Below are 23,731 nucleotides of genomic sequence, written 5' to 3'. Positions count from 1 at the left end.
TTTTTCTCTCACATTAAAGAAGTTAGGACTGGTATGGCAGCTTAGTCATGCAATCAATGCACTCAGTGCCCAGGGCTCCCTCTGTCTTTCTTCTTTGTGATCCTTAGCATGGCTTCCATCTCAGGATGGCCTCATGATCACAAGATGGCCACTTCAGTTCCGACCATCATGGCCTTATTCCTGTCAGGAGAAAAGTCCTGCATTTCCCAAGATCCACAACTGACAACTCCTTACATCTAATTGGGCAGAATTTATTTACATGCCCACCCATCTGCAACAGAGGCTGGAAAAAATTTAATTTTTCAGCAGAGCACATTGCTGGTCCTAACAATTTCTGTCTTACCTTAGTAAGAAAAAAGGAGAAAATAAATTCTGGGGAGGCAACTAGCAGTTTCTGCCTACTTAGTAGATGAGGAAGCTAGAGTAAAATGGTTTTGACTTGCCCAAATTACAAAATAGTGGTGAGTCCAGTTGAGAAGTAATGATCTCATATAATATTTCTTCATTTCCTCCAATTTCTGACTTCTTATCAACAGTCTTTATTTGGGAGTTGGGAACTTATGACAAGTTGAAATCCTTTCCTTCTATTCCTCCAAAGTTCCTGGTTCTCTCTTAAGTTAATATAAATATATATGTGTACCTTACTTGATGTAATGGTGTGGTTTAAAATAGCAGTGCTTACTTCCAAATTTTTGGACATGTGTGTGCCCGCATGGTGGCTGCCACGTCTGGGTCCCACTGTGTGTGCCCGCTTGATGGCTGCCACGTCTGGGTCCTGCTGTGTGTGCCTGCGTGGTGGCTGCCACGTCTGGGTCCCGCTGTGTGTGCCCGCGTGATGGCTGCCATGTCTGGGTCCCGCTGTGTGTGCCCACGTGATGGCTGCCACGTCTGGGTCCCGCTGTGTGTACCCACGTGGTGGCTGCCACGTCTGGGTCCCGCTGTGTGTGCCCGTGTGATGGCTGCCACGTCTGGGTCCCGCTGTGTGTGCCCGTGTGATGGCTGCCACGTCTAAGGCTGTTTGATTATAGTACATAAGCCCCTTTGAAAATGCTGTGAAATGGTTGCTATAGAAACTTGTTTGTAGTCAATTTAAAGTTTAACTATGTAAGAAACTCTACCCATAGAATAACTCATCTCATGTTTGGTCTCACACACCCTGATGGATGGATGACCCACAGGAAGTTACCCTTCTGGTGTCAGCCAGTCCATCTCTAGTCAGATGCTGTTGGAGAATAGACTTGAAAAGCTGACCACATTTTTAGCTAGTCAGCATGGACTTCACTTAAGAGAAAAGGTGAATCAATGCTTAAAGTCCAGGTTCCAGCTTTGAGTATTTTAACCTAACTAAAATCTGTAAAGTTCTTGGACTTTGAACAATGTCTTAAATTGCCTTAAAGGCTATTACATACCTCTAATTTATATTTTTTTAACATTTCCATAGCACCAATCCCATTTGTTTGAAATGAGAAGATGTTTTTCTTTCCATGTGACTGCGATAGGAAAACGTTCCTTATCAAGTTAAAGAAATGAACGTGACTTTGCCTCATTATGACTGTTCTTTCAGCTGAAGTATTATCTCTAACTCAAACCTCACTTCAGTGCTCTGAAGCAGCTCCTTTGAAAGCATCCTGTTTTCTTATGTTGAAAATGTTTTCTGCTTTTTTTCACTTTGGATCATTCTGAGAATTTTTTCTTTCAGAAGAACTGGAATGGTTTGCGATAACTCCTTACAGTCAGCTAAAGTGGATGATTCACTGACTGCAGAGATAGGACTGGGTCTTTCTTTTTAGAAGAAAGAAATAGCAGATGTTCAGACTGTCATTACTCCCAGTTTAACTGAAACTAGCCATTGGGCTCTCTGGTATTCTCTGTCTATTTATTGTATTAGTATAGATATAAAAAGAAAATAAGAAAATCTAGTCCAAGTTTTAATGCAAGAAATCTAAATAACCACACGTGAACATCAACATTTGACTGCTCACAGTTGAATTTTGGACTTAATTCTTACTCTTTTTATCATTTTAACATCTTAGATTTTCATACCTTCTGAGGCAGGTGGGTTGGGCTGGATAAGGTCAGGTACCTAACAAACATTTTGACTCTTTAAATGCTTTCTGTGTAGTTGGTATTTCATCCTGTATTCCTTTTTTTTTTTGCTGCTTCTACTTTTAAGTATTCTTTATGGTGCCCTCTGGTGGCTTCAAAGTGCATTTAAAATGACATTCAAGTTGAGGAACTATTTTAGCTTTTATTAATTGTCTGGGTTCCTTTTTATAAGAAGATAAACTTGTCTTTTTTTTGTTTGTATACAGGTGTTTCTTTCTTCTGTTCAGTATTATCCCAAACTCTCTTAAAAATTGACCTTCAATAAAAAAAAAATTGAAGCTTACGTGGAGGAGAGGTTCTGATTCCAGTTTTCCACAGAGCTGGCTTAGTTGAATTTGTGCCTTGTACAGTCCCACCTCCTGCCTGAGACCCAGACCCTTGGCTGCTCCCAGCACGGCCAGCCCAGGCTCAGTGGCCGTGAGGCACAGCGGCTCTTCTTGTGGCCCCTCCCTCAAGGGCTCTGCCCACCTGTCTGGGACCTGTACACATGCAGGCCTTTCTCCTTCCTTTCCTGTGGGGGCCAGCCCCTCTTGCCCTTCAGGTCTCAGCTTATATGTTCTCCCTGTCTCAGGGGACTTTCTTTGACTCTCCTGTTTAGAGCAGGTCCCCTATCACCATTTTTCTGAGTTCTCACTTATTTTTTTCGTAACACTTGTTTTGGTTTGCAATTGCACTTATTTTATTTCTGTAGTTTTTTTTTTTTTTTTTTTTAAGTAAAAAGTCACAGTTTTGTTAACTGTCTTTTATGGTAGTGTCTCCCGCCCTAGAATATGCACTTAATGAGAACTCGGTCCATGTTACTCTGATATCCCCATCACCTAAAGTATGCCTGGCACAAACTAAAACCTTAAGTACAGTCAGGATTCATTTAAACTTACTTTGAATGCCATTTGTTGGACATATTTTCAAGTTTCATTTTCTGAATTAATGTAAATAGAAAATGACTGTAATGACTTTTTTGAATTAAAGACCTTGGACCTCCTCTGGATCATTATTAACATTAAATTTTGTTAAACAGTACCAGAGATGTGGAAGATCTCAGAGAGTAAGGTCATCCCAGAATATACCCTGGAAATAGTGTTTATAATATAAACTTGTTATATCTGCTCTTTGGCATGTCATTTGCCTCTCAGAAGAGGAGAATTTTGAAGAATTGTTTTAGTTATACCTGACTTCTGTTCTAGTTGAATTAGATGTAGTCTCAGGATTCACCCTTTTTTTTTTTTTTTTTTTTTTTGGTGAGGAAGATCAGCCCTGGGCTAACATCTGTGCCCATCTTCCTCCACTTTATGTGGGACGCCGCCACAGCATGGCCTGACAAGCGGTGCGTCGGTGCACGCTTGGGATCCAAACCCAGGCTACCAGCAGCGGAGCACGCGCCCTTAACCGCTACACCACGGGGCCGGCCCTGGGATTCACCCATTTTTTAAATACCAGCTGTGGAACATGCCAAATGTACATCTCAGTAACTAGGAGATTGTCAAATGGTTTGCATCTCTGTTCCTTTCCATAAATCTGGAAGTAGAGCTTTTGGCCATATTTGCTTCTGTTAAATGTCTTAATAATCAATGCTTGTTTTCGATTTTAAGATACGCATTTTTTTTTTCCTTCAGCCATGTCAGTTTGAACAGTGCATTATACATTCTCTCCAGTCACTTAAAGGTGTTCTAGAGTGCAAGCCTGGAGAAGCCAGTGTAAGTTTTCTGTTACATTCTGCCTCTATTTTAAACTTTCCCAAGGAACCCTTGGGAATCACAGTTAGACATTTTTGAGTCATTTCAGTGCAAGACCTTTTTCCCCTGACTGCTTATTTGTTTTATTTTATTTAACTGCTTGGGCCCTTGATTTCTTGGTTCCAAGATGGGCTGATGGAAGTTAAAATGTGAATGTAAGTGTTGTAGGCAGAGTGCTTGCCTTGTTAACACTTCGTAGATGAAGAGAATGGCTGACCTGGATGTAGTCAAGCAGCGCCGGGTCAGTGTCTTCTCAGGCCGAAATCACTGCAGGTAGAAACACTGCCTATAGGCCAGATCTCCACTCCTGTCCCTTTTCAGAGAAAGGTTATCTACACTGGAAGCAGTTTTCCATATGTTAATTTTTTTATATCAAGTTTCATAAACAAGAATTTTGTTTGCTTAGCTAAGTCCAAAAATTTTCATCAAAATTCTTCCTTATAGGTCTTTCAACAACCTAAAACACAGGAGGAGGTTTGCCAACTAAGCATCAGTATCATGCAGGTAATATGTAAAAGCACTGATGCCCTGGGGAAGCCTGAAATAATGCACACTATTAGTGAACCCCTCCTATTTATAATATATGTGTAACATGTTAAATATGTATTCTTTTTTCATTTTGTCTGAGTATATCATAGTTTATGGTAAGTAAGGTAACAAAAGAAATAATATTCAAGGTAAGGTTAATTCTAACCTCTTGTAGCAATGCTCCAATATTTCGTTTATATTACGCTCCCCTTTTTGTGTTCTCGTGGTACTTTATATATATTTCTGTTAGAGCACAGATTAAATGACATGATAATTGTTTACATTGTATCTGTAGCGTGAAGTTCTTTGATTGGGACCAGTGTTTTGTGGGCACATAAAGTAGAGCATATGAGTGAGTGAATGAGAGAAAGAAAAAGGTCTTTTTCCTAAAATATATTCAAGAACTTAATTGGATCAAAACACAGGTGATTTTAGTTTTCTATCACTTATGTAATACACATTGGTGGGGTATATATTCCAATATATTCCATCACTTATGAGAGATACATACATACATACATACATACATACCACTTATAGGATATATGTTTCTGTTTTTCTGTTTACATAAAATTATTTTTAATGTCCAAATTGGTTACAATCTAAGAGTTCATATCACTGAAACTTCTTATTTTTGACCTAGATTTTTATATACTGTCTGGAACAATTGAGCACCAAGCCTGATGCCGATGTAGATACTGCACAGTAAGTAAAACTGAAATTAATCTCATTGAGCATTTAGAAGGACTAAAAGTACAGACTACTTGGTTTTATATCCTAAGACTTCTAGTAAGAGAGAGAGATTGTTCGTGTTAAAGTTATAATTTATATATTTGACCTATATTCTTTCCATAATTTCTTTATCTTCTGAACTCAGCATTACTAGCAACGTGATAGCAAACTGAATACATGCTTGATTAGCTTACTAATTATCCAAAGGGGCAAGTTTTATAAATAATAAAGTAGAAAATTAAAGTGTATAATTCCTAGTTGGTAACTTTTACAATTCTGGTGTGAGGACTGCACCAACGCCTATTAAAGACTGACTATGTTAGGGGATCAAGTCTGGGCAGACTTAGTTATTCGAGCTCCAGAGGATACAGCTTGATTTTTGATGTTTACAAATCCATGTGATAATTCTTTTATAATGTTCTGTAGGGTTTTTCAGAAGTCTAGTTTTTTGAATGATATTTGGCACGTGTAACTTCTGTGCACCTAAGTTTTATGCTCTGACACAGATAATACTGAAATAAATGCCTCTTAAATCTATAACTGACAATTTGAGAATTTTTCCATGTTTGTCTATCTCTTGGTATTGGTTTTTGCCTCTCAATATATGAGACTATCCTCTCTGAGACCTAATAAATATCTAATTCTTCTAGTTATTCTTTAATTTGATTTCATATGTTTAACACATTAATCTACCAGGAATTTGTATTGTTAATCAGTTCCGATATTATTGGTTAAATAAATCTTTCCTTCCTTATTGTTTTGTTACCATTTCTGTTTCATACATCAGTGTATTCTAATATGTAGTGCAACGTATTTCTGAACTTTTATCTTTTGTTTATTCATATGTATTTTCTATCAGTTTGTGTTATTTTATCATTAGTTTATTTTTAATGTTTTTCAGATTGGTTTTCTTTTATTGCTTCTCTATTTTGAAATATTATTTGATATTTTCATCTAGTTAGTCTTTCATTTGAATTCTAAAATCAGTTGGTTAAGTTTAGAGAAAAGAATTCCTCCTAAGGTGTTTATTCCGATTCTGTTGTATCTATGAATTAATCAGTGGATTTATGATAATCCCTCCCCCACAATTTTATATATCTGGTCACTTGTGAGTTATTAACTAATTTCCTAACTCAACTCATCTGTAAGTGGTTTACTATGAGCTTGAAAAAGCCCCCTGGAGATTCTGATAGGCAAAAACATTTCAATTATTTGAGTCTATACCTAGAAATTAAATTATTTGGTATATTCCCCCTTGGTGATTTGTTTTTGAATTTGATTAAGTCAGTATTGGGAAGATCCAAAAGCAAATTTCATATGGCCCATGTTAACAGCTACTCCATAGTATTTACTGTGGACTGTTAATTATTAAATATAAAAAACTTACAGAAAGTTATGTGATTTTTGACCAAAAGATTTTAAGGCCAAATGAGTTCACAGCTTTGTTTTTTAATTGAGGTATAATTGACTTATAACATTATATTAGCATTTTTTATTTTAGTGCTTTAATTGTAACTGTTCTCTTGCTTCTATATTTAGTCTTTCTGTTGACGTTTCTTCTCCTGATTTGTTTGGAAGTATCCATGAAGACATCAGTTTGACTTCGGTAGGTAAGATGGTAAATAATTAGATGATAAATAGAAAGTAAAACATGTCATTTTAAAACTATGTAATGACTGTTTCGTAAATCAATCTAAATTACTTTGCTACTGCATTACTGTAGCATACTGCACTCTACTTGGGAGCTATGTTTTGTTTTGTGAAAATTTTAGTGAAAATATAATTTTATATGTATTCCACACTTAAAAACTTTTTAGCTGAAGTTGCAGCTTAAGTAGTTGTATCTACTCTGTGCATCACGCGGGTCCTTGAGTGTGAAACAGATGCCCTGGTGGTTTCCTGGGTGAGGAGGCGGAGGGCAGGTGCCCCTGTCCCACATTTTTCCTCCTTACCCAGAGAAGCTCTGCTTTTCTCTGTTTTATTTCCGTGAGTTACCTAATAGCATTTTATTTGAACACAAGTTCCATGGCAAAAACAAAACCAAACCACCTTGTATATATATACACATATGTGTTTTTTAACATATACATGTATTTAGCGATATTTCACATACATACTTTATCACATGTATAAGTTCAGCTATTGAAATCCAAACTCCAGCTATCTTAAAAAAATAATACCCCTTCTGATTTGTGATTAGCTTGAAAGATGTGTGTGTATATATGTGGTTGTATCTCTCAAGAAAGAAAATATATGACCTAAATTTCCTGCCCTACATCATTTCCACAATTATTATAAGTATGAATTCCCAAATAAGGGATTTGTCATATGAGGAAAAGGATAGTTTAATAAAGTAATTGTTTTAAAAAAACTATTCTAGGTTTAATTACTTGAATGAGGTAGATAATGGTACCATTCATGGAGAGAATTCAAGAAGAAAATATGTTCTAAAGAAAGATTAAAAATTCAGTTTGGGGGGGCAGGCCCTGTGGCTTAGCTGTTGGGTGTGTGCGCTCTGCTACTGGCGGCCCAGGTTCAGATCCTGGGCGCGCACCGACACACCGCTTCTTAGGCCATGCTGAGGCGGCGTCCCACATACAGCAACTAGAAGGATATGCAGCTATAACATACAACTATCTACTGGGGCTTTGGGGAGAAAAAGGGAAAAAAAGGAGGAGGATTGGCAATAGATGTTAGCTCAGGGCCAATCTTCCTCAGCAAAAGAGGAGGATTGGCATGGATGTTAGCTCAGGGCTGATCTTCCTCACACACAAAAAAAAAAATTCAGTTTGGGACCAGATATGTTGTTTGAGTGACATTCTGGTAGAGATTTCTAGTGGGTGGTTGCATAGACTTGTCTGCACCCCAGGAGAGAAATCTAGATAGAGGTTTGTGAGTCGGCAGTATAGAAGCAATATAAGGCCGAGGAGTGGATGAGAATACTAGGGAAAATACTAGTAGAATGAGGGGAGGACCAAATATGTAAAAATAATATTGAGAGTACCAGTATTTAAGGGGTGGCCAGAAGCAGAGAGCCTCGAAGGTTCTGGAAAAGGAATGAGAGAGAGAAGACAATCCAGATAGTGCAGTGTTCCCAAGACAGATGGAAAAAAGCATTTAAACAGGAATATTTAACGGTATCGCATACTGAGGGAGGATCAGGTTGGGTCAGGTGAAAACTAGAGCCTCGTGAGCATGGCGGTTAGGAGGTCCTGTGTGATGACGGTGGGAGAACTGCCCCAGGGAACTTCTGAGGGGCCATCTGCTTGCACTGGGTCAAGAGCGACTAGGAGCTGAGGAAGGTGTTGTGGTGAGTTTAAACCGTTCTTTCCACTGTGAGCACAGCAAGAGAGCTAGAAAAGGACACGGGCTGGAGGAAAGATCCTTCTAAATTAAGGAAGACCTTGCCAGCCATCTGGCCAGCTATGCTTTTCTCTTGTGTTTTAGAACGAACCTAATTTCTATGTGATGATCTTTCCAGTGTTTGAAAACAGCTGCTGTGTGTGCTCAGAATCTTCCCTCCTCCTAGCTAACAGCGTAAATTGTTGAGGCGTCTCCCAGCTGATGAGCTTGCAGGCCCTTGATGTGGTAGTTCTCCTCTGAGTCTACTTCTGTCCTCCTTCAAGGGTGGAGCAGGACTCCCATGTGACCCTGATTACTGTGAAGCAGCCAGAAATACACGTGAAGTTACATCTCGGTTGACTCACGCTGAGCTTACTGTCAACTAAAACCCCAAGTGTTTCATACTTGCTTCTGCTAGTCACAGGACTTATCTTTCCCATTATACTCCCCAAAAATTGTTCATTTGGTCCCAAGTTCAGTTCCTGTTTTTTTCCCATTGGATGATATCTCATTAGATTTGGCACAGATTATTGAGATCTTCTTAGGGTCTTGTTCTCTTATCCAGCAGATATACAGTTATGGTAAGAAAGGTCCAGGTTTGGAGTCAGAAGACACTGGTTCACTTCCTGGTCTGTTTCTTACTAACTGAGTAACCTTGGACATGTCACTGAGCATGTCCTGTTTTCTCCTGGACAAAGTTGGAGTGTTATTGGCTATGTCTTAGAGATTCTGTGAGGAAAAACTGAAATAATACATAAGGCCATCGTCTTTATTCTGCAAGTCCTACCTTTGGTAGGTTGAGTTGTTTTCAGACGTACGTATTTATCTAAGTTGTTGATAAGCTTTGATTAGTCATCCAAGTTTAAAAATTCGATTATTTGATTGCATTGTTCAGTTGTTCTTCCCACTTTTATTTTTCTGATTGGTTAGATTTGAGGAAAAAAACAGTTACTGAGAGTAAGACTTCAAGTCACTCAAATAGTTTTTCCGTTTACATATGAGAAAAATCAGCCAAAGAGAGTCAATTAACGGGGCAGAGAAGGTGCGGCAGGCCCAGGTGGACTCCTACATGAGGAGGAAGACTCGAAGGGAAAAGTAAGGAAGGATGGATTTTGTAACTGAGAAAGCAGTTGGGCATTTTGGAGAGTGCAGCGTGTTTAGAGTGGCTGATGAAACGTCCGTTTCCTTTATTTCCTGTGGTTGACAAGGACCGCGGGGCAGGAACACCGGGCACAAGGGACTGTGGCCTCCTCTCCCCCAGCCTCGCCTGCACACCTTTCCAGGATGTTCACTGCTTTCTTTCTGGTTCTCACTTGCCCTTCTTTACAAATTGCGGAGTACTATACAGACCATTGCGGAGTAGTATATAGACCATAACCCCATTTACGTTGTTTTATACTCCATTTCTCATCTGTAGATTAATTCAGTGCCATTAACAACCCTTCCTTTGTTTGAAGGTACCTTAATAATTCCTTGGCCTTTTAATTATATTTATTGATGACCAAGAAAAGCAGTGAATAGGCTACACTCTGCCAGAGATAAAGTTAGGAACATTTTAAATAAAGAAATTTAGAAAGTTTTCAAAAATTTGATGAGCTAAATGAATTTCAGGGAGATAAAAGCTATGCTTGGCAATTGAGTTCAAAGAGTATATGTAGTTCATCTGTGGTTCGTGCACCTCAAAGGAAAGGGACCTGTTTATTTCCACACTTATTTTATTGACTTTAACATAGGTTATTTGATTATATACAAAATAGTAAGCAAAATGTGGGTAAGAACTTTTCCTGGAAAGTGGTTTTTGCCTTAGTTTTTAGTCAAGGGATCTTAAATTGAGGCCCTAAATTAGTCACAGTTGTTCCAGAGAATGCTCTCCCTCACACCTAAGGGAGCATGGGGAAAGTGCTTTCGGTGAGCCACAAGAGCAGTGACAAAGGCCATTCCTGGAATTTTATTTATAAAAGTAGTTCTTCTGAACTGTAAAAGGATGTTTTATTCATCAGCACTGGATTCTGGTAATTTTGATAAGAAATTACTTGAAGCAGTTAGAGTGCTGGAGAGTGGGATGTGGCTCCAGCTCTCTCCATGACTGACACCGGGAGAGCCCCAGCCTCTGTCCCCACTCGCCGTAAGAGGGGCCTGTTCTACATAAAAATGTCTGCAGACCCAAGTTTTTTGAAGAAGCCCATCACATGGATGGCATTCTAATTCTCTTCCAAGTTATGAAAAATTTATAAACTAATTTCTAAGAGTGTATACATTTATTTAATTATTTAAAAATATCTATTTTATAGCTCTTTTGTGAACAGAGTATTAAGTAGAATGATAAAGTAGAACCCCATTTCAAAAGAATAACAGCTGATTCTACTTGACTATTTAACTGTTTCATCAATCTGTTTTTCCACGCAGCTGTTAAATTTCAAAGGGAAGATTATTTGACTCTTTAGTGTATTATGTGGTAATGAGCAGTTAGTGGAATTATAGAATTGTATTATGTTTCTCTCTGTGTTAGTATTGGGAAAGAAGGAGCCAAGAAAAACAAAACGTTGAAATTGATAAACACCAAGACATTGTAGTTAAATGTAATAAGTGATAAATGCTATCTGTTAGACTCTCAATTTGTTACATAAATGTAATTTTCTAAAAATTTGTTTTGCTTTTAGGAACAGCGACTTTTGATAGTCCTGAGTAATTGCTGCTACCTAGAACGTCACACCTTCCTAAATATAGCAGAACATTTTGAAAAGCACAACTTCCAGGGAATAGAAAAAATAACGCAGGTAAGTGAATTATGTTAATGGACAAGTTGATTGTTCTGTCCACTTAGTTTCCAGACTATTTTCTCAGCTCTCTCTTTCTTTTGCTTCCCTACACTTTTCCCTCTGCTTGCCCTCCCACACTCATATTCCTTGCCTGTCTTCACCCCACCCTATCTTTGAGTGATTCCCACTCTTCTTATGTCACCTTGAATCATTAATTTAATAGTGTCTTCTTTTCTCTAGAGCAAAGCTTTCTCAAGGTTAGAGCTGATATACTCCCCACCTAAGCTGTTTAGAAGTGAGGGAAGAAAACAAGGAGAGAAAGGCATCAAACCCAGCTCTTTAAGAATCACTGCAGATTTGGCTCCTTTTAGGTTAAAGCTTGCGCCTATACCCAACAGCAAACTCCCTGAGCCTGTAGGAAAACCTCTTGTGCTGATTCACATCTCTTCTTCCTCTCTCCCTCTCCATGTGACCACAGTGGTGCTTTTGTTTTACTACTTGAGCACGCGCACACACACAGACACACATGCACGCGCACTCGAGACTGGCTAACAACAGCCGTAGGCTGCTTAATATCTTACCTGAAAAATACATACTCTCCACTCTCCAATCCATGGATGTAGCAAGGTTGGACAAAAATGAGTCCTGTATAAATTAATGGAGTAGGTTTCTTTAGATGTTACACATTGTTGTTTATATTTTTTCAAGTAAGCAGAAAAAGAAAAAAATGAAGTAACCTTGTTATTAAAGGTTGGTTGGTTCCTGGGCAGAGGTTTATCAGATTTCTAAGTAAAACTAAGCTAGAACCACTTCATAATGTCAGTACAGTTTTCTCAGTGCAAAGAATAAGAAAGATAATGATCTTGTTAATCTTAAAATCAAAAAGTACTCTTGATGGATTGCATACTTTTTACAAATGATGGTTCTAGTTCATGAACTAGATTGGGATTTTTTTTTCAAAGAATGAAAATGTCAAAGTGGGTGGCTCTGTCTTGTTTTCCTGCCTTTTCGTAAAGATTAATCATCCTGATGAGAAATGTTGTGACTTAAGGTTGTAGGGCCAAATGTCGAGTTTATTTCCAGAAATTTTTCTGTTGAGAATTGTGAGGTGCTCTCTTGCAGTAAGAAGTTAGTGTTTGTAGGAAGTAGACACTTCGTTTTTATGCAGTAACAATAATGACACAGATGTATTTTTTGGAAAAACTTTTTATCATTTTAAAATTATATGAAATGATTAGGAATTGCATATGACAGAAGCAGTAAATTTAGTTTTCTTTAGGTTTTTAAGCAGTTTAAGTAGGAACTATCTATTGCTTCAGTTTATATCATTAAGAAGAAGAATGAAATCAACATACAAATAAGCTTTGATATCCTTCTTAGTCTTTGTCTAGATCATTTTGAGACCAAGGTAATATGAAGGATCTGGGATGGTGGGCTATTTTTCACACTCCAAATTTGGAATTTTTCAAATTGACCATTGAATATTTTGAAATCATTCAGTTGTGTATTAAATGAATAGATAGTAAACTGGATTTAGATTATAGCATTTGCACTGATTCTATTTATTATGAGTGAATCCATTAACTTCATGATACCAACCAAGTAGAATATATTTCTTGCATTAAGGGAAAAAGGCTGCTAATTGCCATTGTTTTTCATAGTTCCCTTTTCAAATGACAGATGACTCGAGGCATAGATCCCAAAAGCTGTTGTTATCCATTTTATTGCTCTGTTTCTGCCCTTGGAGATACTGGTTCACTGTGGGCTCCTAACTTAGTGTCACCAGACACTAGACATTCTCTCAGAGCTCCTTCCAGGATTGATCTGGGGCTTTGCCAAGGGTTCTTCCAGGCATGTTTCCCCCTGCTTTCTTACTGGTACTTCTATTAGTAGAAGCGTGAAAATGGCCAGTTGTTAATTCCCTTCATCTTGTTCCTCATCTTCAAAAGTAGGATTAATTTTAACATAGGAACGATACACAAATAACCATGCTTTTTAGGAGGTTATTAAAATTTAATGATCAGTGATCATTTAAAGCTAGAATGATTTCATATATACAATTTTATTTGATGCAGAAAACCCTGTGAGATAACTGAGGAAGGTATTCTTAACTCCATTTTTTAATATGGAAAGATGCTCACAAGGTTAATGACTTGACCTGTAAGTAGCAGAGCAAAGCAGGACTCAAAATTAAGGTTTCTCATTCTAAATCCAGAATGCTTTCTGGCCCAGTGCCATACGTCTTAAAGAACAAAATTGTTCCCATGAAATACACCAAAGAAATGGGACATGAAGCCAGTTGATTAGTGTGTATCGTTTTGGACTTTATGAAACAATATTAAATGGTAATTTATCAGATCAGAGTATCCAATTCATCTTGCCCTAGAAGATGTCTCCTTTAAAATAAGCCCGTTATGATCCTTACGTGGACTCTGTGCTGTTCGGAGCCCACACAGCAAGTGCTGCCGTGAGCATCCTGCCGCTTGTGCATTTCCATTTGCAGTGCCAGTGCCACTGAGCTTTTTCTCAAGTCTTGGATGTGTTTTTTCCAGTCATGCATTTTTTCCTACTCAGAAAGTAAAACCCAATCAATATTTTTAAAAAGGAGAGATACTGAAAAGTCTAAAAAAATTTTTAAAAATCATCTGTAATGCACCAAGGATAAACACTGTCATATTTTAGTATATATAGTAATCAATATTTTATATATACCTATACCTATATATACCATATACCTGTATCTGTATATGTTATAAAAAATATGAAACATGTTTTTCTGAATTCCGTTTACATTGAATGTATCTTTTTTTATTGACTGTTCTGTTGTAAGCACTTTTATTTCCATTTATTAAATATTTTTATAAATATGAGTTTTATGGCTTTATGATATTTATTCATGTAGATGTACCCTTTTTTTTTTTTTTTTTTTAACTTTTTCGTTGCTGGGAACCTTAAAATTATTTTTGTTGCTGTTGTTATTGAGAGGTGAAGATAATCTCTGATCACATTTCTTATTACTTCATCATAGTAGATTCCTAAAAGTAGAATTAGAGCTCCAAAGACTCTTAGTGAAATATTGCCAGATTGCTTTTCAGAAGCTGGTCTCGTCACATTTTGGCCAACATTGCTAATTATAATTTTTTAATTTGATAGGTAAAAATACTCTTTCATGGTGTTTTAGTTTGCATGCCTTTCCCTATTTGGGAGGTTAAGACTTTTTCATATGTTCATTGACTGTTTATATTCAATAGAGTTCATTTTAAAGGTACTTAGAGGGTTAAAGAAATATAAAGTTTTGCCTTTTAAGTATGCAAACCAGATTTGCCATCAGTCATTAATTCTTTGAGACCTTTGAGAAGGGAAAACAAGAGCTATGTGGTTAATAAACGTTAGCATATAATTTTATTGTGGTAGTTGTAATTATATGTATAATTCCAAGGCATTTTTTTACATACATAAATTGCTGTTTTAGCCTGTCCTAGTCTTTAAAAAGCAAACATCTAATTTGGATTTTGTATAATTGCAGATTTTTGACGGACTTGGGACTGTGGTCATTAAACAAGTCTGGCATTAAATTCTTGATTGAGATTTTATTTTAAGCCCCCAAATCTCTTTTAGAAATTGCAACATGGGGGGTGAGGAGAGGACAGCTTCTTTTTTTCTATATGTCCAGGGAAGATCCTTTACATACAGCAATCAGTTTAAAGATTTTTGAGTCACTTAAACCATATGTATCATATTTTATATATTTGATTATTTAATGCTTAATTGTATATAATTCTTAAATTTTGTTTGAAACCATTTGAATTCATAAATGTGAATTATTATAGCTTTTTCTCCTCACTGTATTATCTTCTTATACTTGTTTTATTTTCCCCATCTCTTCATCATATAAATTAGCTAAATTTTGTTTAGAGGCTATTTTTGTATAATAAATTCACTGTAAATTAATTTGTTTTGGAGTTTAAGATCTTATAGACAGGAGTTATATTTAGTCAGATGTGTCCCTGCCTACAAATACTGAACTTAATTTTTGACCCTGTTTAAGTGCCTCAAGTTCCTTGTGTAAATGAGAAGGAAAAAAGAAACATAAAGAAAGAATACAGTAGTAAGGACTCAAGGACCTTGTGATTTATAAAGTAAAATATTGCTTCCCCAATATAGAAAGTAATTCAGCGAAGCTTTCCCAAAGCAAGGAAGGATATAAGATTTCACAGAGAAGGTGTTGTTTCAGAGATGAGAGAGAGGCTCTAAGTCTCTGGAACGTTAGGGAGGTGTAGGAAATAAGTGAGTAAAGCCATTGGTTCACCAGTTGGGTAGGAGGTGAGGTTCCTAAGTCAAAAACCTTGAATGTGAGCAGATAAAATGCAACCACTCAAACAGCTGTCGTCCAACATCTGCTGACTATTTCTGTTCTCTAGGCTTGTACTTGCTCTGTTTTCTCTTCACATTCCTCACATTTTCCTGAGGATCTCATCTGCCACCACCGTTCATTCATCATTGATGCCCGTGATTCCTGGAATCTTTATCTTTAACCTGCGTGTCATTGCTAGGCTTCAGATCCTACTTCCTACCAGACATTTTCACTGGGATTTCAGATCAACATGCCCAAATCAAAAATCATCTTTCTTCCTCCTTCAGATCAGCTTCTCTGTGTGTTTTCTATCTTAGTCAGTAGTCATTGAGTCAGCAAGCCAGGGACTTGGGAATTGCTCTTGACTCCATCCCTCACAATGGTTTATGCTGTATTCTCAGTTCAGCCCCTGAACTGTCTTCTGAATCCATCTCCACCTCTCTAATTTGCTCTACCTGTCCAGATTCAGCCCTTTTTCATCACCTGATCACTGTGCTGCTGCAGGAGCCTTCCTCCCAAATGGTTTGCTTAATCTCTAAATTCTTTCACTCTCCAACTCATCATCCACGGAGTTCCAGGATAGGCTTTCAAAGATACAGACCTGATTACATTGTTCTTCCTCCTTCCCACATGTCAGTGCTCCTCATTGCCTGAAGAATAAAACCTAAACTCCTTGGGCTGATTCTGTGCAGTGTTTTAATCTGGCCCCTCTTACCTCTTTCTCTCAAGGCATTCATCTCTCTACTCCAGTACCCTGTCATCTCGCCACTCATCTGTGCTTGAACATTTGCTATGATCTGTCTGCTCACTCATCTGTTCACCATCAGCTTACCAGCTCCATTGTGAGAACATGCACCTGTGGCTTGTGTTGTACTGTCTGTCTGGAATACCTTTCCCTCAGGCTCCATTTGACAAAATCATGATCATCCTTCAAACCCATCTCGGATACAGATGTCTCATGCTGTAGAAAGCTTTTTATGGCCTCTCCTCATCTGTTCTCTCAAAGTGCAAAATGAATCACATCCTCTTCTCTCTTTCTATGATGCTTTGTTCTTACCACTGGTATAGTATTTTAATACATTACGTTATGATTAGTTTAATATTTGTGTACTTCTTTTCTACATTATAAATTCTTTTCAAATATTTTTATATCAAATATTTTACCCCTACAAAAGAATGGATCTTATGTAGATGTAATATAAGAATAATAAAAAGAACACGTGTGCACCTACCACCAAAATGAAGAAATGGAGCATCATTACCAGGACTCTGCTCATTTGCATCACTCTCCTTCCTCTACAGAGTCACTAATGCATTTTGTGGTTTCTAAACAATATATTGTTTAATATTACCTGTTTTTGACTTTTAAATAGCATAAATGGGATTATATGGTATATATTTTTCTATGACTTGCCTTTTCTACTCAATATTGTTTTTGAGATTTATCCGTGTAGGTTATGCTAGTTTGTAAAATGAATTATAGAGTATCTCCCTTTTTTCTTCCTCTGAAAGAGTTTGTGTAAGATTGGAATTATTTGTTCTTTGAATATTTAGAAGAACTCTTTGATAAAACCTTCTAGGCTTGGTATTTTCTTTGTGAGACGATTTTTAATGACTGATTCAATTTCTTTAATGGTTAAAGAACCATTGAGGTTTTCTGTTTCTTCTTACTAGTTTTGGTCATCTGTATTTTTCTTGGACCTTGTCTGTTTTGTCTAAATTTTCAAATTTATTGGCATAAAGTTGTTTTATTATAATAGTTTCGTATTATTATTTCAATCTCAACTGCATCTGAGGTTTTGCCTCCTTTTAAACTTAATATTGCTTGCTTAATATTTTCCTTCTTTTCTTCTTGATCAGTCTTGCCAGAGTCTTTTTCAAGAATGAGCTTTTGGCTTTACTGATCTCTCTCTGTATCCTTTTTTTCTCTTGCAGTAATTTGGGCTCTTTGCTTAATTGTTTTATTTACATAACTCATTGGTTCCAAACTTTTCTGCCTTTTTAATATTTACATAACTCATTGGTTCCAAACTTTTCTGCCATTTAATATGAACATTTAAGGCTGTGAATGTCCCTCTATCTCTTTTGCTGTGTTCTACTTGGTCATATATGATATTTTAGTTGTGGTTCAGTTTTGTATTTTCTGATTTTAATTGTGTGTTTTTCTTTGGTACACAGGATATATAGAAGTGTGATTTTAAATTTCCAAATTAGGGGAGCAGTTAGTTTCCATATTGGGAGTTAGTTTTCTCTTTGTTAGAGATTTCTAACTTGATTTTTCTGCGGTCAGAGAATATCATGTTTTTAACTTTGTTAAAAGTTGCTTTGCAGGCTGTTACATGGTAAGTTTTCTGAAATATTCTACCTTTCTTGAAAAGATTATATCCTTGAGTTTTGAATACCATATTCCATATGTCTATTAGATCAAGTTTGTGAATTATGTTGTTCAGCCTTCTATCTCCATTTCTTTTGTTTGTTTGTCTTGGTCTTGAATCTGTTGATTACTGAGAAAGATGTATTAAAGTCTCTCTTCGGTTACTTTTAGATATTTTCTTTGTCATAGTAGAACTAATATTCTGTAGTTCCACTATGATGTGTCTCTTGGTATGATTTTTTTTTTTTTTACCTTTTTTCCCTGACTGACTGATACTTTTAATCAGTTCTGGAAAATTCTGATCCATTACCTCTTCAAATATTTATTTGTCGCTTTTCACTCTTCTCTCCTTCAAGATGTCCAATTGGATATAGTATCTTAGACCTTCTCATTCTGTTCTCCATGTCTCTTATGTTTTTCTCTCATGTTTTTTCCCTCATCTTTAGTTCTCTGTAATGATTAGGAATAATTTCTTTAGCTCTCTCTTATTCATGATTTCTTCAGTTGTGTCTAATCTTGCTGAAATTTGCTGTCTATTGACATTTTATTTCAGTTGTTTTTTGCTTCTAGAAATTCCTTTTGGTTTTTGTTACTAGGTAAGAGACGATGATTAATTTACTCTGGAATGGTATAATTTCATACATCAGTGAGGAGGTGGTGGCAGTGAAGTTCTTTCGAGTGCCCCTCGGATCGTTGTGTCTGGGTGGCCAAATCAAATACAGTCTATCGTCAAATAAAAGACTATCCCTGCTAAGGAGAAGAAGGTCAGAGCAATCAAGTGAAGCCTCATTAATGGGATTTGAGGTGGTTAACTTGACTATTAAGAATTCCCAGAAAAAGAGAAGTTTGGGGAATAATAAAGATTAGTAGTAAGTCACTAGGTTAGAATCACGGTGGAAGGGTGAAGGAAGTGAGGAATGATGGCTCTCACTAACAAGTCCTAGAACCATCGCCTGTCCTTCAGTATATCCTGTTCTATTCACAGTTTTCTTTTTTGTTTTAGTAGTGCCACCTCTACCAGGGATTAAGAATTTTTTTTTAATTAATGATTTACTTGGCATTTATTTTGTCCACATTTGACAAGTTATGGTTCAATAACGTAAAGGAATATGAGTTTGCCATCTGTCCAGCCATCCATTTGTAAAGAATTTAAAAAATGTATTAATTTGACGGAACCTAGTAATCCATATTCACTTGGATAGATGATCTGATTATAGTTTGATGAGTTTATTTCTATAGAGATGGCTCAGTTTAACGTTCCCTTTCTGGCACTTTTGAAATTAAAATAACAGGGTTTTTTTCTGTTATTTTTTTTCTTTCTCAGAATCATACTTTTTAAAAAAGGATTTTTACCAAAAAGTTTTTAAAATAGTAAATTAGAGAGTTTAAATTAGAAACATTAAAATAATATAATGGTTTTACTTTTTTGCTATTTTGAGTGACTTGAAGACAGCTGTATAGAATTGAGGAAATGTGACACCACTTAGCACGCATTTGTTTTCCAGGACCTGTCCATTGTGAGCACTTGCTGTCAGATAGGTCAGGCCAGTGATAGCAGAATGTGAAAAGATACAATGGTAGATTATCACAAGTATTATTTGGCCCTACATCTAAAATGCTACCCCTTAATATATTGTGTCTCTCTGTAAGTTTTTACCAACTGTTTGAAGTACTTTAAAAGGTACCCCAATTTCTAACATGTAGGAATTTAATATGTGAGTATCTCTATTTCTGATTACATAATATTGAATTAGCACCACCCCCCCTTTTTTTCTCTTAAGAGAGGTGCCCTATTTTCATTAGAGATGTCTCGCCAAAAAGGATGGCGTGCCCTCTGGCGTCACCTCCCTGTGAGCCTTTTTCAGTCTCCTCAGCAGTGCTCCTTAAGCACTCTCTCCCTCTCTGCTTCTTTAACAGCCATATTTTTTGAACATGTAGTTTTATAAATGTTTTCTTGCCTTTCTTCCCTATTTGACTGTGATTTCCTTAATAACAGGATTTTTTTTTATTTATCTTTCATTCATCACTATCAGGTAGTGCTTTAATGATGGATGGACCTTATCCTTGCATTTCGAGTAGGGTCAAGCAAACTCAGGTAACCTGTGTTCATCAGCTGGTGTGAACAGGGCATTAGTGAAAATAGAGCAGTTGAAATGATAATAATAGCTGCTAGCATTTGTTATGTACTTTAAACGTGCTACACCAGTTTCACAAATTATCTTTTTAAATTCTCACAGCAGAATTTATGAGGTGAGTACTGTTGACTTTAATCCTGCCTTGTCACACATTAATGTTCTTCTCTCTCTTTGTTTTATTTGCCTAGTGTCTATCTGCTCACCCATTTATTTTCAACCTTTTTTTAGAAAATCGAGGTATATAAATAGTAAATTACACAAATCTTAAGTGTACAGATGGCTGACTTTTTCCACATAAATGCATCCTAGTAGCCACCACCCAGATCAAGATATAAAACATTTCCCCCATACCCCATTCCAGTCAGTAGGCACCCCTCTCACCACTGCTCTGATTTCTGTCAGCATAGATTAGTTTTGCCTGTTCTTGAACCTCATGTAAAATGGGACCATGCAGTTTGTAGTCTTTTGTGTCTGGCTGCTTTTGCTCCAACTTAATAATTTTTGAGATTTATCCATTTTGCATGTGTGTCAGTAATTTATCTTCTTATTGCTGAGTTTGGATAACAAAAGTTTGTTTAATCATTCTCATGGTAATGGGCATTTGGGTTGTTTCCAGTTTTAGGTGTTTGTGAATAAAGTTGCTGTGAACATTGCTGTAAAAGTCTTTCTGTGGACATTTGTATTCTCCTATCATGGCTCTATGCCTAGAAGTGGAATTACTGGTCGTGGGATCAGTTGCTTAGAAACTCCAGATAGTTTTCCATAGTGAGAGTCTCATTTGACACTCACCAGCAGCGTGTGAGTATTCCAGTGGCTCCACATCCTCACTACCACATAATATTATCATTATTTTTTATTTTAGAGAATCTCATTGCTTTCATTGGTTTTCTCTGTTAAAGTATGATGTTAAGGACCTTCTCATATACATTTATATATTCATGTTCAAATATCTTCTTTCTTGAAGTACCTGTTCAATTCGTTTGCTCCTTTTTTAATTGGGTTGTTCATCTTTCTATTAGTGATTTTTGGAAATCTGTGTAGAAGTCCTTTGTCAGGTGTAAATTTTTTCTCCCAGTTTATGGGTCGCTCTTTGGTTTTTATAATGGTATCCTTGAAGTAGGAATTGTAAATTTTGATGAGATGCAATTTATCAGTTTTTTTGTTTTCTTTGTTTTTGTTTTGTTTTTTTTTTTGTGAGGAAGATCAGCCCTGTGCTAACATCTGCCAATCCTCCTCTTTTTTTGCTGAGGAAGACTGGCCCTGGGCTAACATCCGTGCCCATCTTCCTCCACTTTATATGGGACGCAGCCACAGCATGGCTTGACAAGCGGTGTGTCGGTGTGTGCCCGGCATCCAAACCGGCGAACCCCAGGCCGCCGCACTGGAGCGCGCACACTTAACCGCTTGCGCCACCAGGCCGGCCCAATTTATCAGTTTCTTTAAGTGTTTAATGCCTTTCATATCCAGTCAAAATCTTTACCTGCCACAGTGTCCTGAATGATTTTTTCCCAGAGGCTTTGTAGTTTTAGCTGTTATATTCAGGTCCGTGATCTTTTATTAACTATTACATTTTGATAGTTATTATTGTGTTATTATTATTATAATTATATATTATTATAGCTTTATAGTATGTCTTAAAAAGATAGTTTTACTTCTTCTTTTCTGATATTTTTTTCTTGCTATATTGCGTGGAGTAGGACCTCTAGTATCATCTTGAGTATAAGTGGGGCCTTATAAGAGGGAACTTTTCTCAAGTCCCTTTTTTTCATCTATTTTCATTTCCACTTCTGTGTAGTGTATTCTTTTTATTTATTTATAGATTTAATTTGCCAACAGTTTGTTAGGATTTTTATGTCTTTGTTTATGAGGGCTGTTGGTCTGTAGTTTTCTTTTCTTGCAATATGCTTGTCAGTTTTTGGTATCAAGGTTTTGCTGACCTCATTAAACAAAATAGGAAATGTTCTCAGGGCTCTATTCTATGAAGAAGTCTGTGATACAATTTCTTCCTTAAGTGCTTTGTAGAATTCACCAGTGAAATTGTCTGGGCCTGAAGTTTTCACTATGTGAAAGCATTTTAAATAATGGACTCAGTTAGTTTAATACATACATATAGGACTACTTGTGCCATTTTTAGAAAGATACATTGTTTTAGGAGTTTATCAATTTCTTCTATGTTGTCAGACTTACTGACATAAAACTATAATAACCTACTTTTGACATTGGTGGTTTTCTCTAATATTAATCTTTTTAAAAATTTAATTGATTTCTGCTCCTATCCTTAATTTTTTCTTCTACTTTCTTTGAGTTTAATTTTCTCTCTTTCTAGCTGCCTGAGGTAGAAGATTAAAGCATTAATTTTAAGCATCTCTTTTAAACCTTTCTTCTTTGTAATAGATGCATTTTTAGCTATAAAACCCACTACTTTATCTCTATCACAGAGGTTTGGACATGTGTTTTCATTGTCATTCTAGATTGCTATTAGTATTTTTTTTGGATGCCTCCTCTCTTTCAAGAATTAGCACTTGTATTTCACATTCCCAGAGTCTCTCAAGTCATCTATTTAGGGTTATGTTTCTAAATATTAGAGGAAGAAAGGGATGAAGGAGTGCAGAAGGGAACTCAGAGTTCATTGCCCAGCACTGTTTTCCTCAATTGTTCATCCTCTTCAAGCTGATGTGTTTGCTTTTAGGTTAGAGCCCTTTTTCAAGTGCCTGGGTGATATACTCTGAATTCTTGCATATCCAAAAATAGGTTTCTTGGGCTCTGTTAACTGAATGACAGGATTCCTGGGTTGCACTCCCTTTATTCTTATAGAAAATATTCCACTGATTTCAGGTTCCAGTGTTGTGTCTGAGAAATCCCATGTCAGACTGATTCTTTCTCCTTTTTTCATTCTGGAAGCTTAAAAGATTTTCTCTCTCTTTTTATTATTTAGAAATTAGGAACTTTAACAGTGTTTGCCTAGATGTGTGCAGGGTCTCATTGGGCTAGCCTGGAACTCAGCAAGCCTGTTCAAATCACAGTCTCGGTCTTTATTTAGATCCAGGTTATTTTTCTTTTGTTGCTTGTTTAATTATTACCTCTTCTTAACTGCTCATACTTCTCTACTTGAATTTCTATTTTTTGCATATTAGAGCTCCTGGATCTATCTTTTAAGTCACTTCCTTCATAATTTCTACCTCTTTACGTTTTTACTCTGTGCTTGGAAGTTCTTATTGCACTTAATTTCAGTCTCAGTAGTGACCAGTAGTTCCTTCAGTTGACCTACTCAGGTGTTAGCTTTGGAAAGCCTGTGTTTTATCTCCATGAAGTCTGATTTTGTATTGTACTTTAATCTCCTTAAGCGTTTTCATTATTTTTCTAAGTTTGAGTTGTTGCTTGTCTCTTCCGTAGCTGAATTTCACTGCCTGACGGATATTCCTGTTTATATCTGCTAGACTCCCTTAGATTGTTTTCCATTGTCAGCTTGTTGAAACTCAGGTCTGGTGTTGGAGAAAAGCTTGCATCCTGTGGGCCAATGGTGTAGAAGCAGACGGGTCACCAGTCCACTGCAGAGGCACCAAGACCCACAGACTCTTTATTCCCCAGACTTCTCATACCCTCCCAAACTTAGGACTCTCCCCACCACTCTGCAACTTCTTGGCCTCTTGGATGCCAATGAGACAAGG

The 23,731-nt window shown here is 36.8% G+C and overlaps 1 protein-coding gene across 8 annotated transcripts in view; it reads left to right on the top strand.

Moving 5' to 3' along the window:
• The window catches only part of EXOC2 (exocyst complex component 2), a 201,388-nt gene that overhangs the window by 123,656 nt on the left and 54,001 nt on the right, over positions 1-23,731 (top strand). For 7 of the 8 annotated variants that reach the window (XM_087437906.1, XM_087437903.1, XM_087437904.1 and 4 more), the window contains 5 exons: positions 3,720-3,800; positions 4,284-4,343; positions 5,011-5,072; positions 6,639-6,705; positions 11,102-11,218. In XM_087437906.1, the coding sequence (XP_087294032.1) occupies positions 3,720-3,800; positions 4,284-4,343; positions 5,011-5,072; positions 6,639-6,705; positions 11,102-11,218 (387 nt within the window). The remainder of the gene's footprint in view (positions 1-3,719; positions 3,801-4,283; positions 4,344-5,010; positions 5,073-6,638; positions 6,706-11,101; positions 11,219-23,731) is intronic. The other variant, XM_087437910.1, reaches the window with a different exon arrangement.

The sequence above is a fragment of the Ceratotherium simum genome, chromosome 13, assembly GCF_057802395.1.
Source record: "Ceratotherium simum simum isolate JZ-2026a chromosome 13, ASM5780239v1, whole genome shotgun sequence".
Lineage (NCBI taxonomy): Eukaryota > Metazoa > Chordata > Mammalia > Perissodactyla > Rhinocerotidae > Ceratotherium > Ceratotherium simum.
This window is presented reverse-complemented; position numbering and strand designations above follow the sequence as displayed.